This window comes from Cervus elaphus, chromosome 11 (genome assembly GCF_910594005.1).
Source record: "Cervus elaphus chromosome 11, mCerEla1.1, whole genome shotgun sequence".
In the NCBI taxonomy this organism is placed as follows: Eukaryota; Metazoa; Chordata; class Mammalia; order Artiodactyla; family Cervidae; genus Cervus; species Cervus elaphus.
Genome location: NC_057825.1, coordinates 77,856,937 through 77,872,087, shown reverse-complemented (window position 1 = coordinate 77,872,087; position 15,151 = coordinate 77,856,937). Strand labels below are relative to the sequence as shown.

The window sequence follows — 15,151 nt, the reverse complement described above, 5'->3', positions numbered from 1 at the left end:
CTGCAGGTGACTGCCTGGAGCCTCCAGCCCCTCGAGGCCTCACTCAGACTCCCTGGGTGCTGAAGGAGTCAATAAAGACTTAACACACATATAGCCATGTGAAGCTCTGCCTTAGTGTTTCTTGGACTGGGGACCTAGCAATTTAGATTTTTCTCCTTTCGCAGGAACACAAGTACTCAGAAAAAATGAGTAAATCTGGCCGCTAGTGACAAGACCGAGCCTTTCTTCATGACTCATTCCAGAAAAAAAAAGCACACTGACCAGCCGTCCATTTATAACTTACAACATCAGCATAATTTCATCTTTTGTTTTTGATTTTCCATTCTGAAATTCTATTTTCTGTGTAGAAAATAAACAACGGAGACAGGCCAAGCTTAGGTCACCAAGTGGAATCTGTCAAGGAATGTTTCATCTCTGGACGGCTCGAGAGAATTTCTACTTTATGTTTCACAATTTTGCACTTTTAAGAAATATGAGAAAGATGTTAAAATTCGTCAAGCATAAGGTGCTGTATTATACGGTCACATTTTGAAAGAATGGAATTGATCATTCTTCCATTCTACTTACTCATAGGTTTTGGTGCAACAATATTAGTAAAAAAAATTTTTTTTCCTAAAAACATTCATTTCCTTATTCAGAAAACTCCAACAGAATTTATACTTAAGGCCACCTCCACTACTGACTTTTTATTTGTTTCCACTGCTTCTCTTTACAGCAGAGAATAAAGGGTGGTTGGTCTTATTCCTCTTTCCTGAACAGTGATTCTTTCAGACAACTAGCTGACCAAAGTGGCCCATCATTCTTTCTTTCTTGGTATTCTGCTTTTTTTTTCCACAAGGGTAACACCAAGATCTAGCTCTGTTTTTGTCTTAGTGCTGTCTCTCCCAGCCCAGCAGCCCTACACCCACCCCCATAAAGATCTTAACTCTGGCCCTAACACAGAGTGTATCAGGGTGTAACAGACTAAAGCAGAAATGCCTTAGCTTCAGTCTCCTTTTAAGACTGATGCCTTCATCTTTTGCCGTTTCTTGGTTTCTGTTATTCATACGCCCCCTGGTCCCTGAGGGTTTAACTGGCTCACCTGGCTTCTAGCCCACAGCTCCCACACTGGGAGGTAAAAGCCTTAAAGGCAAACTCATGATTTCACTGAGCCTAGAACAGGGCAGGCATTCCACAGTGTGAACTGAATTCAATCTTGACTACTTTTACATGGTCCCAGCAGCTCCCAGGCCTAGGACCTATATGGTTGCCCAAGTTTGAGAGGCTTTGTTACACCCTTAAGGAAGACAGAAGGTGTGCAACTGTGAGTTTGGCTATAACCTAAGTCCTGAGGATTCTGTATTTCCAGGTTAGCAGTATTAAATGGGAGACCAAAGAGAAATCCTGAGAAAGATAAGCAGAGGGAAGGAAGGTACAATAAGTACTTTCAAAGGTTTTTTACCAGTTGTAGCTTTGCAGGATTTCACTGGCATCCTTTGTCCCTCTATATAATATGGATGGACTTCTTTGTTTCCAGTGTTGTGGTATATCAAATTAGACTTAAGCAGACTAATTGAGTGACAAGGGATTAAAAACAGAGCAAAGATAGATTCTTGATTTGGTTTCCCTAGGCATAAAAAGTCATTATTCACATAACTATCAGGGAGGCAGCAAGTTCTAAACACAAGAGAAGCACAGGCTTTAATGTCTTCTCTGTACCCTGATTATCTCTGTGACTTTATTTCAAGTCACTCTCCCAGGCTCACCTCAATTTCCTCATCAGAAACACAGAGAATGGTGTGTGTGTGTGTGTGTGTGTGTGTGTGTGTGTGTGTGTGTGAGAGAGAGAGAGAGAGACAGTGTGTGGGCTTAGGCTATCTGAAGCCCATCAGTGTGTGTGTGTGTGTGTGTGTGAGAGAGAGAGAGACAGTGTGTGGGCTTAGGCTATCTGAAGCCCATCAGTGTGTGTGTGTGTGTGTGTGTGTGTGTGTGTGTGTGTGTGTGAGAGAGAGAGACAGTGTGTGGGCCTAGGCTATCTGAAGCCCATCAGTGTGTGTGTGTGTGTGTGTGTGTGTGTGTGTGTGTGTGAGAGAGAGAGACAGTGTGTGGGCTTAGGCTATCTGAAGCCCATCAGTGAGTGTGTGTGTGTGTGTGTGTGTGTGTGTGTGTGTGTGTGTGTGTGTGTGTGTGTGTGTGTGAGAGAGAGAGAGACAGTGTGTGGGCTTAGGCTATCTGAAGCCCATCAGTGTGTGTGTGTGTGTGTTTGTGTGTGTGTGTGTGTGTGTGTGAGAGACAGTGTGTGGGCCTAGGCTATCTGAAGCCCATCCCTGGTTAATATTTCATGTCAACCCAAGGATACAGCAATCCTACTCAGCTCTGCAACTAGAAAAGTAGAATCTTTTAAACCCAGAATTCTCAAAGTGCAGAAATCAAGGCTCCAAATTTAGGGAGCTGGAATAAAAGAATTAAAGTGTTCAACAGATTCTCCTGGTAAAGATGGAGGCAATGTAATACCAGGAAAGGGACATGTAGAACTGTGGAGATTATTTGGATTAACTGAAGAAAAAAGAATATCTTTGCCTAGAACATACATATAAATGCAAAAGTGGTTTTTCTTCTTTAATAGCAGCTGAATTTCCTCAACTGCCCACTTCAGCTTGCCCAAATGAAAGAGCTTAATTAAAGAAAGAGCAAGGATCACCTTTTATATGTCTATACCATACGAAAAATAACTGAAATGGGCAGGAAATGAAAAACTTTAGAACTCAATCTTTGACATCAAATAGTATATATTTCCTTATGAAACACCCAAAGGTGAGTTAAATACCCAAGAACCAGAATAAATCTTTCCTCATGATTGTTGGCCAAACTCTTCCTCCATACAAGAGAACTTTGTGAACTCCAACACGATTTCTTGGGAGTGATAAGCAACCTAGCAATAATGTCAAGTCCCCAACGTGAAGAATTCTGGCAACAAGAACAGACGTTTAATTCTACTTAAAAGACAGGGCAGCCCTGCCAGTGTTGTTCCCAAATGAGGTAATGTCCATGGCTCTTATCTAGTCTTTATTGAGATTTAATGTCATTTACCACTGGCTCTAGTGAACCTGCAGGATAATCTCACCTTTTCTGACATGCGTTACTTACATCCACTTCAATATGGCAATTATGAGCCTCTGGTTTTTAAAATGATTAAGGAACAAATCCCACATGTTCTTTCTTTTTTTCCATGTCCTATAATTTGAGCCTTTCTTCCACGGTTCCCCAAAATTCAGAGCTCAGCATATTTCTTGTTTGCAAGGTATACTACAGAGATAACTCTGAGGTTTAATATATTTATGTAAACATTTTTCAAAGATGTCAAAATTTATAATTCAAGAAACTGTTCTGTTAAAGAATTTGTTTTCTGATACAAAATGATTTCCTGCTTTTGAAAAACATAACAATTTTCTATTTACTTAGCTGGTTCTGAAAGTCCCATGGAGATGACTTTTCCTTTCAAGCCCTAATATCGCTTTCTCAGGTGCAGGTCTTTTACTGATTTCAAAGGTAGCTTTATGCAGAGAAGGAATGTATATGCTACAGAAGGGAATGAGAAAGAGAGCCCTCCCCATCTTAACCCCTCCTGCTTTCCCCACAAAGAATAACAGAGTGAAACAGAACTATTGCAACACAGATGAGACACCCGAATAGACATGACAAAAAGATTTTCACATGCCTTTGACTTCCTTTTTTTCAACCAGGGTATAAACCAATCTTGGTAAAGACAGGAATCCGTTTGACAAACACAAACACAATACCGGCACCCAACACCCATGTAGTTGTTGTTTTTGCCAACACTCAGGAACAAGGGCAACGGCCACAAGCACCCCAGCGTTAGAGGGTTTTGACTTTCCCACACTGTTTCACATATTATGTAGCAGAAGAAGTAACTTGGAGAATATCAAAGGCCGCCGAGAGACAGAATAAAAGACTATCTGTTGTTGCTGAGCAGACTGGTAGAACGCAAGCCAGACCTTTTAGAGGTGAGTAGCAGAATGAGGCTGGGAGGCCCTTTGTACCGCTGATGGAAGAGCCAAAGCAACAATGTCAACCTCACTGCTTCTAAGTTTGGCCAAGAGTGGCTCTTCAATAAAGACAATCAGATGCCCCCCAACAATCCGAACCTTCCTTCTAACTCAGCTGCATCCCCTATGCATCTCTGAAAAGCCTGTTCTGCATGACTCATTACTGAAGCCTCCCTTCAAAGAAACAGCGGAGTCTGACAGAACTGTGTGGGCCTCAGGGTCCCATCTTTATAACCAAGATAATGACCCCTACCCCTCTTCATCACAGGGATAAAGTGAGGACCAAGGGAGATGAGTGCTTAGGAGTTTGTACTAAAGAAACCACCAATGATCCATAACGCACATAATAGAGGCCAGAGCATCTGGTCTGGGACGCTTGGGAGGTGCACCATCTTTTCAGGAGACCTGCAAGATTAAACTATTTTCAAAATGACACTGAGACATTACTTTCCTCTTTCATTCTCATTCTCTCCCAAGTGTACAGTGGAGTTTGCCAGAGGCTACAAGGTGTGTAATGATGTCACCCCTCTAATGACTAATGGAATGTGTGCTCATGAGTTCCTGTGTTTTATTTTCTGTTTTAGTTTCTAATTAAATTTTGATAGACAAAAGCCACTTGGGATCCTCAGAAACTATTCAAGAGGGTGAGGAGATCTTGAGACAGTTTGAGACCCGCCACCCTAGAAGTCTTGTCCCACCCAACCCTGCAGTTCCCAGGGGGGCTGACTCAAAGCCAGTCTGAGTCTTTCTATATGCTGCTCCCCCTGCAGGGTAGGCATCCTTCTCCCCTTCCCTCGGCTACTTTCCACTCTCTTCTTAGATGTCATTTTCTCTGGGAAGGCTTTCCTGACATCCCCAGGACCAATCCGGTGGCACTGTCTGTGTTGCCCTAGTGCCAAGCACACTCACTTTCTGGTCTTCTTCTTTTAATAAATTTATTTATTTAGTTTTGGCTGCACTGGGTCTTTGTGGCTGCACAAGGGCTTTCTCTTTGTTGCGGTGAGCAGGTTTCCGACTGTGGTGGCTTCTCTTGCTGTGGAGCACAGGCTCTAAGGCGCATGGGTCTAGCTGCCCCAGGGCATGTGGGATCTTCCTAGACCAGGGATCGAACTCGTGTCCCCTGCATTGGCAAGCATATTCTTAACCACTGGACCACCAGGGAAGTCCTCTTGTTTATTGTCCTCAATTCCGTCAACACAAGAACTTGGTCTCTATTTTGACTTTGACACAGTAGTATAAAGAAGTCACTCAACAAGTAAATACTTGCTGAATATATACAACAAACAAGGAAGGAAAGCAAAAACCAGGTTTATTTTACATTCTCAACTAGACAGAATGAGTTACTAAAAACATCAGTTTTCATTATAGCACAGATTTATTAAAAAACTATGAATAATAATAATGATAATAATATTTATGTATCTTTCTACGGACCAAGTACTATTCTAAGCACCTTATACGCATTAATTCATTTATTCTTCACAGAAATCCCTAAGAGGTATATACTACTATTATTATCCTTGGTTCAAAAGAGAAGACACAGATGTATAGGTATTGAGTAGTGGATCTGAAATCGACACCCACACAAGACCGGATCCAGAGTTGCAGGCTTTAATCACTCTACACACTGCCTGCCACGTCAGCAGTGTGGATTGCAGGCTTAGAACATATATTTGGATCTCAAGGCCATCTCTCAAATCTGCTCACAAATCAGAAGCATGACCTGATATTTAAATCCCATCCCAGCCCCACTCCACAGCAGCCACATGAATAGCAGACCCCACTAATACCAACCTGTCCCCACGTTTACACCCAGGATTTAAAAAGGACTGTTTCAATAAGAAGCCTATTCCTCAATCATTTATTGTACTTGAGTCTTGCCTAGAAGAAATGTTAAGTTAAAAGCAGTAAGTCATTTTGCTTATTTATTCAAAAGAGAAGTCTCCCTTGTAGCACAGAGAAAATAGGAAAGTAGGGTTTGATATTCAATGTACTAAGCTGCCTGATATGTATTAAGGAATGCTCACAACTTCACTGTGAACAGGGAGTGGCCCAGAATGTTCTTCAGGCATACTTGATGGAAAAGACACAACTTCTTCAGAGAGGAAAGCCAGATGGAAAAGCAGGCCACAGAAAACCTAGATTTTAATGCAAAAGATGTTCTGACTGAATCACACTGTGACATTGCATTCAAGTTTATGATGAAAAAAAGAACACCTAGGAAATATTTGTTCTTTCAGCAGTAGAGAACAGTTCTATGCATAAAGTGAAAAGTCCGTATATCAAATCGTCACCTGCTAACAGCACCCAAGTTCATCTAGCAGTATTCGACAAAAGTCATAAAGACTGACTTTACTTACTTGGAGAAGTGTCCCATGAATATGGTTTTGCCGGAAACACTGGTCAGTGCAGTCAGGGAGTTTGGCCAATAGAGTTTGGATAGTATTAGGGATTTCGTCCATCATGACAAACGGGACCAAGGCACGAGCTGCCATTTCACGGGAGCGGTAGACAGGTGAGTGACCGCATCTGAGAAGAGACAAAAGCACAAGACCATTCAATACACATATCTACATCCACACCTTTGTACATGCTGATGCTCTATCTAGCTCTGGCTGAGACATCCCACAGCAGGGATGGGGGAAGGAGTTGCTTCCTATTCCAAATGATGTTTTTATACTTCCCTGATTTCAAATGATTTTTTGTTTCTTTGTTTATATTAGTTCTACAGGTGACTTTGCTCTTCTCATAAACATCATTAACATCTATGGTTCTACCACAGATTGTAGGTTGTGGGCTGTCGTATTGCAAAGGATGGAAATCAGGAAAGCAAGTGTGATTCAAATATGCCAAAAGAAACCAGGCAGTTTCCACCAGTGACAGTTACATAAAGCAAGGGTAGAAACACTTGAGGTACAGTATAGTTAAATGTGTCTGGCTAAATCAGGTTCATGAAGAGGAGTGGAACTGCAGGCTGAGAAGTGGGTCAGGCCAGACCCACGGGGGAGTGTCTGAAATGGCCAAGTACAGGCTCTGAATTTATTGTCAAGAGAACAAGAGATAGACCCTTGAGTCACCAAGTCCTTGCCTCACACCCAAAGAGCTTGGAGAGAAGCCAGTTCCTAAGTAACTGAAAGTCAGGGACAAGAGGTTATTTTGAGATTCAAAAAGGTCATTAGAAAGGCAAGTCATCTACGGGTCTCTTTTTTTGTAAATACTTAGAACCTGAGAGTCCACAACCGTTTTGTAGAAACTGTGCACCTGAGCGCCTTCACAGACATAGTCTTAATTGAAAGGAAAGCCGAATATGGTTAAGTCTTAGCTTAAATAAATTCTTGACTAGAACTCTCAAGACTTAAAGATCTTTCATCCCATTTAAAAAAAAAATTCAACTTACTTTTATGTAAGTTTATGTCATTAAGTTTATGTCATTAAGACATAAATGTCTTAAATGCCAAGACAAGAATGGGGAAGACCAGAAGACAGCAGACTCTGCAGGGGAAAGAGATGGCCTCTTATCTTTTTTCCAAAATTAATCAATATTCCAAGAAAAAATGACTGGCAAGATCTGGGCCATGAGGCTCATGGGGCCATTGATGCTTAGCATGTAGAGAGATAAAGCCCTATGACTAAAGTGTAACACTTCAGAGGTATCACTGACGTGTGTCTTAATATGACAGTAAAAGTACAGATGTAAGTTCTGTACGATCTAAGCAAAATTCCGTCTTGGGGAGAAGGATAGGTAGGAGAAAGGAGGGAAAGAAGAGAAAGAGGTACAGGATAAGTCAAAACACCGTGTTGTTTTTTCCCCTAAGACAGCAGGCTAGAGATGGGCCAATCAGCACTCACTTCCAGGATGGAGACTAGCTCACCTTACAACATGATGTGAGCAGACACTGAAGACTAAGGCTACAGTAGAGAGCTAGAGATTTCCCAATGGTTTTGACTGGACTTTGCCAACTCATCCATTTTCTTACGTGTCTTCCCTTTAAAATGATTAAACATTTGATCTGTAATTGGCAAAAGGAGTCAAATGTTTGCTTTGGCCCATGGTGGGGGTGGGGAGGGGCACATAGTCGGGGAGTGAGTGAGAAAACTTCAATTGATGGAGAAAAGAAAATATTCTGAAAAAGCTGAGATTTAATTAGCAAATGACCTCACCCAGTACAGCCATCTGTCGGAAGCTTCCTGGGCTGTCTGTCCTCCCACCCCTCTGACACATAATACTTTGTGTTATAGTGTGCTTTATGTTACTTAAAAAGCACTTGTGTATAAATGTTTCTTTTCAAATACAAATAATTCTGACATGGTTACAGATGTTTAGTTTCTAATTAGCAGAAACCATACACTAAAGAATCCCCCTGCTTTTGCTCCTGACCTTTTACAAATGATGATTTCCCAAAGGAATCTGGCATCCATACAGGAGAAAGAATGGAAAGTCGGAGAAGTGCCAGAATTTTCTGCTTTCTGATACTCTGAACTAGGGTACTTTCCAAACGCACACAATCAGGTTAAAGAGAAAAACAAAACTGCCCCTCAAAAAAGTAATGCAATTATAGAAAAAGAGAAGAAGCCTATTTTTAAAGTAATATTTAATTAAGTACCATTCATTCTAAAGCAACGACTAAACATAATTTAGAACTCCTCTCTCATGGCCAATTGTTTAAATGGAAGGATAGATTCTAGTACACACACTCACACACACACACAACTATCAAGTTAAAAAAAATTTCCAGGATACTGTTTTGTCAGTCTTTAAGGACAGGAAATTCTTGATTCACATACTGTTGAAGCCTGGTTTGGAGAATTTTGAACATAACTTTGGTAGCGTGTGAGATGAGTGCAACTGTGCCGTAGTATGAACATTCTTTGGCATTGCCTTTCGTAGGGATTGGAATGAAAACTGACGTTTTCCAGTCCTGTGGCCACTGAGTTTTTCAAATTTGCTGACATATTGAGAGCAGCACTTTCACAGCATCATCTTTTAGGATTTGAAATAGCTCAACTGGAATTCCATCACCTCTACTAGCTTTGCTCGTAGTGATACCTCCTAAGTCCCACTTGACTTTGCATTCCAGGATGTCTGACTCTAGGTGAGTGATCACACCATCATGGTTATCTGGGTCATTAAGACCTTTTTTGTATAGTTCTGTGTATTCTTGCCACCTTGTCTTAATATTTTTTGCTTCTGTTAGGTCCTTACCATTTCTGTTCTTTATTATGCCCATCTTTTCCTTGGTATCTCAAATTTTCTTGAAGAGATCTTTAGTCTTTCCCATACTATTGTTTCCCTCTATTTCTTTCCATTCATCACTGAGGAAGGCTTTCTTATGAAACAAGAAATTTCCAGATGTATGTGAACCTTCCAGAGTATGTGAACCGAGAACTTCCAGATGTTCAAGCTGGATTTAGAAGAGGCAGAGGAACCAGAGGTCAAAATGCCAACATCTGTTGGATCATCGAAAAAGCAAGAGAGTTCCAGAAAAACATCTACTTCTGCTTTACTGACTACGCCTGCGCCTTTGACTCTGTGGATCACAACAAACTGTGGAACATTTTTAAAGAGATGGAAATACCAGACCACCTGACCTGCCTCCTGAGAAATCTGTTTGCAGGTCAAGAAGCAACAGTTAGAACTGGACATGTAATAGTGGACCAGTTCCAAATTGGGAAAGGGGTACATCAAGGCTGTATATTGTCACCTTGCTTATTTAACTTAAATGCAGAGTACATCATGCAAACTGCTGGACTGGATGAAGCACAAGCTGGGATCAAGATTGCTGGGAGAAATATCAGTAACCTCAGATATGCAGATGATACCACCCTTATGGCAGAAAGCGAAGAGAAACTGAAGAGCCTCTTAATGAAATTGAAAGAGGAGAGTGAAAAAACTGGCTTAAAACTCAACATTCAAAAAACTAAGATCATGGCATCTGGTCCCATCATCTCATGGCAAATAGATGGGGAAACAGTGGAAACAGTGACAGACTTAATTTTGGGGGGCTTGAAAATCACTGCAGAGGGGGACTGCAGCCATGAAATTAAAAGACGCCTGCTCCTTAGAAGGGAAGTCATGACCAACCCAGACAGCATATTAAAAAGCAGAGACATTACTTTGCTGACAAAGGTCCGTCTAGTCAAATCTATGGTTTTTCCAGTAGTCATGTATGGATGTGAGAGTTGGACCATAAAGAGAGCTGAGCACCAAAGAATTGATGCTTTTGAACTGTGGTGTTGGAGAAGACTCTTAAGGGTCCCTTGGACTGCACGGAGATCAAACCAGTCCATCCTAAAGGAAGTCAGTCCTGAATATTCATTGGAAGGACTGATGCTGAAGCTGAAACTCCAATACTTTGGCCACCTGATGTGAAGGACTGACTTACTGGAAAAGACCCTGATGCTGGGGAAGATTGAGGGCAGGGGGAGAAGGGGATGACAGAGAATGAGATGGTTGGATGGCATCACTGACTCGATGGACATGAGTTTGAGTAAGCTCTGGGAGGTGGTGATGGACAGGGAAGCCTGGCATGCTGCAGTCCATGGGGTCGCGGAGTCAGACATGACTGAGCAACTGAACTGAACTGAGGGACAAGAAGCAGGTGTGATGAGATCCAGCTTTTCTTCAGGTATATGTGGCCTGGAGTGTGAGGGGATATAAATAGTCTTTTCAGCTCTAAGTGGAATATATTTGAAGCTAAAAATCTATCTTTCCCATAGATAGAATTTTCTAGTTTTGATTCAGCACAGGTGCCAAAATCAGGCAGAGACGATCTTCAGGAATGCATCATCCTGTTTTGGACACTGGGGTTTGTGACTTGGACAAGTTGCAGGAACCTCTCTGGATCTGTTGTGCAGACAGTAGTGGCAGTTATTGATCCCCAGTGAGATGGTGTCTATGAGAACACTCCAAGAAGGAAGTACTTTGAAAGTACAGTTTCAATAACGTGCCATGCCCCTGTTATGGTGGGATCAGCATAGTCTAGGAATGGCAGGCCTCCCTGTGGCCCCAACGAGAGAATGAAGACTGTGGTGTGAATGCTGCTGTTGTTCTTCAGTCACTCAGTCGTGTCCAACTCTTTGCGACCCCATGGACTGCAGCACGCCAGGCTCCTCTGTCCTCCCCTATCTCCCAGAGTTGGCTCAAATTCACCTCCATTGAGTCAGTGATGCTATCTAACCACCTCATCCTCTGCTGCCCCCTTCTCCTTTTGCCTTCAATCTTTACTAGCATCAGGCTCTTTTCCAATGAATCAGCTCTTTGCATCAGGTAGCCAAAGTACTGGAACTTCAGATTCAGCATCAGTCCTTCTAACAAATATTCAGGATTGATCTCAAAAAAGAAAAGAACAATAAATTGATGATATGATGGCAAGGAGGATTTTTTTTTGCCTTCATTATAAAGTGATGAGGACGACTCTGGAGGCCTCCTGAAAAAAGTGAGACAGCTTCTACTCTTAAAGTTTCAATTTTACTCATTTTAAGTCTCTGGAAAACAAAACAAATGGATTTTGAATCTCGAAGGTTATTTCGTCTATTATCATAGTTTGGAAAGCATTTTCTCAGTACCCCAGCTGTGTTCTAGGCCTGAATACTAAATTGTTCACAAGATCTGCAGAACACACAGACACTGGTGTCTTAAATCTCTAGCTCTCTCCCTTAATAAACCCTGTCCGTGTTCATTTTAACCGTACATGTATCAATTGCCTACTGTGTTCCTGGCCCTGGGTAACATGAGAGATGACACATTCGTAATAGTAACACCTGCACCCCACAATTGTACAACCCTTGGCAGCTTATAAATGTCTGTACATCCCTTATCTCTCTATACAGCATTCCTGTAGGATATGAGGGCATTATAAACCTCAGTTAATGGACAAAAAGTAAAATGCAGCTCAAAAGGCTCAGAGAACCCTCCATGATAGTTAAGCAGCAGCTCCAAGGCCAGAACTGCCATCCACGACTCTGCGATGGAGCTTGTGGGCTATTTCAAGTTGTAGCTCACACCTGGGTATTGGAGGACCATAAAAATATCTCCCAGCTAATGAAAACATGGGCCTGAATTTACAAGTATGTGGAAAATCTCTAAATTAGTGGGTTTTTTCCTTTTTAACATTCGTAGACTCATGAAAACCTTTTAGAATCTAATGTAAACTGTGGATTCTCTCACCAGAACAGTAGATTTACGTGCATACACATACAATTTCCCACCAGTTTTAGGAGGTTCATGGCTCATGCTCAAAACCCTTGGGGCAGAGTTTTCCAGATCCAGGTCAAGAATCTGCAGTTGCTTCTTTGCAGTGTGCCTGTGACTGGCAGGTAAGCACTCTGCTTTAAGAGATGTGGGGATGGAGAACAGGATGCTGTCACAGGGAACCATCAGCTCAGGGGGAGCCAGCCAGACAGCCTCACGATCACCAGTCAGCAGTACCCATGGAAACATCCAAGGGTGTATAGCGGCACAGAAAAGAGAACAAGAAGGAGAGTTCGAGTCGTTTTCTGGAGGAGATGAAGGATCTTCAAGGGAGGGTGATACACACCTTCAGACTTTAGGAACCCTGGCAGGCCCTGGAAATTTTAGAATGCACGATTCTGAGCAGGGAAAAATCATTCTTCTGACATCATCCAGTTTCACAGTGTGGTGGCTAAGCTTTTTCTCCAGGTGTTTCTCTTATATTTAGCCTCTGAATCTATTCCGGTGGAACATTTCACAGGTAAGTGGCTGGACATCACTCATAGCTGTCAGGCATGGAGATATCCACTGAGTGCCCAGCAAAAGCATATGCTGAGTTATTAGGAATGAGGGAACCAGAGAGAATCACTGCCCAGGTCGTGGGGAGTCTAGAATCTAGTAGGAAATTCAGGCCAATCAGCCAGTGCCTTCTGGGATCATGAGAAGTAAACACAGGTTGCTGTAGAGGAACTGAACTGGGACACCCAGAAAGGAGGGTGGGTGGTCTGGGTCAGCAGGGTCCCGCTGTGACTAAGTAGGGTCAGACAGAAGGAAGATTTGGGTTTGACAAGAAAGTGGTACCCTCTCTATGCCTTTCTGCCCATGAACCCAAACTGCCCCCCAGGGCACGCGGTCAAAAGGGAACTGAGGTTTATTAAATGATTACTGTGTACCAGAACTGGCTATGTACTTCAGAAACACCGTTTTATATTAAACCTTCATTATAAGCTCAGCATCATCAGCTATATTTTTAGATGAGAAAAGTAAGGTTTCCCAACATACTAAAGTCATAAAACTAGCAAGTGGCAGATCCTGCATTTTAATTAGGGTTTGTCCACCTGCAAAATTTAGTCAAAGACTTTGAACAGTGCAGCTGCCTCAAAATCCTCAGAGCCTTGAAAACACCAAGTGTTTCCAAAGTAACGTGTTCAACCTAATCACATTAAGGTATGAATGATTTATGGAACCAACCAGTCCCTAATTGTTAGAATGTGGAGCAGAACAATAAAGATGATGATGATAGTAACTAACATTTACTAAGCATCTATGGAGGGCCAGACCTATCGTTAAAAGCTCTGTGCATATTACATCATTTAATCCTTACAAGGCAGAAGGGCTGACAGAACATTAGTCGTCTATGTGGGGGAGGTAACTTTGAATGTAGGGGACTCTCTGCTGCTGATGAAAATAATCATCCACTTTCTAGAGATGCCCCTACTTGATCAAGGTGTCAGCATCTTAGGGACTAAACTGAGTTTGAAGAAGCTATGTCTGACCTCTCCTCAAATCCCTCACTAGGTTTACTTAAGAATGCGTGCCATTATGGTCTGTTTCTCCTACAGCATGGCCAGCTGCTCTTAGGGAATGGTCATCTGGTCACTCAGCTGGTAAAGAATCTGCCTGCAATGCAGGAGACCCCAGTTTGATTCCTGGGTCAGGAAGATCCACTGGAGAAGGGATGACTACCCATTCCATATTCTTGGGCTTCCCTGGTGGCTCAGCTGGTAAAGAATATGCCTGCGATGCAGGAGACCCTGGTTCAATCCCTGGGTTGGGAAGATTCCCTGGAGAAGGGAACTGCTACCCACTCCAGTATTCGGGCCTGGAGAATCCCATGGACTGTACAGTCCATGGGGTTGCAAAGAGATGGACACAACCGAGTGACTTTCACTTTTTTCATTTACAGATAATCTTCAAAGCTGAGATGACCCTACCTCACAAGGTATCTCTGAAGGCTGGGTAGGAAGAAGTAGGCTGAGGCCACAGGTTATACTATGTATACAAAAATAAAAAACTTTCTATGCACGTTTTGTCAATCCAAATATTGTTGCATCTTTAGTGCCTTTGTACACCGCAGTTTACACTCACTGGACTAAATGGCCTTTTCACCCTTGTATACTTGGGGAACTCGTCCATATCCTCTGTAACTCTGCTCAGGTGTAACTTCTGTTCAATCCTTTGCTCTCCCGTGCCCTGTCACTTGGGCTTCCCAAGTAGCTCAGAGGTAAAGAATTGACCTGCCAATGCAGGAGCTGTAAGAGACATGGAGTCAATCCTTGGGTCGGGAAGATTCCCTGGAGGAGGAAATGGCAACCCACTCCAGTATTCTTGCCAGGATAATCCCATGGACAGAGAAGCCTGGAGGGCTATAGTCAATGCGGTCACAAAGAGTAGGACATGACTGAGTGACTGAGCACTCATGCACACACCCTGTCACTTCAATGGCATGCTTACAGGTGTCAGGGCAAGAGGCACATCCTGCTTATATTCCTCTCTCAGGTATCATGTTGGCTAGACCAAAATGATGTTTAAAAAAATTTTTTTAAATTCAAGTATAGTTTATTTATAATGTTGTGTTAGTTTCTAGAATACAATAAAGCGATCTAGTTTTACAAATATATATATATTTATATATATATATCATGTATATTCTTTTTCATATTCTTTTCCATTATGGTTTATTACACGATACTGAATATAGTTCCCTGTGCTAGACAATAGGACCTTGTGGTTTATTTCATGTTCAGTAGTTTTGTATCCACTAATCTCAAACTCCTGATTTATCCCTCCCCAACCTCCTTTCCCCTTCGGTAACTCTAAGTTTCTTTTCTATTAGACCAAAATGATCTTGAGAGCAGAAATAGGATCTTTATAG

General features: G+C 42.2%; 1 protein-coding gene across 5 annotated transcripts in view; it reads right to left on the bottom strand.

Moving 5' to 3' along the window:
* The window catches only part of THADA (THADA armadillo repeat containing), a 327,909-nt gene that overhangs the window by 140,579 nt on the left and 172,179 nt on the right, over positions 1-15,151 (bottom strand). For all 5 annotated transcript variants that reach the window (XM_043918136.1, XM_043918140.1, XM_043918139.1 and 2 more), the window contains one exon: positions 6,407-6,575. In XM_043918136.1, the coding sequence (XP_043774071.1) occupies positions 6,407-6,575 (169 nt within the window). The remainder of the gene's footprint in view (positions 1-6,406; positions 6,576-15,151) is intronic.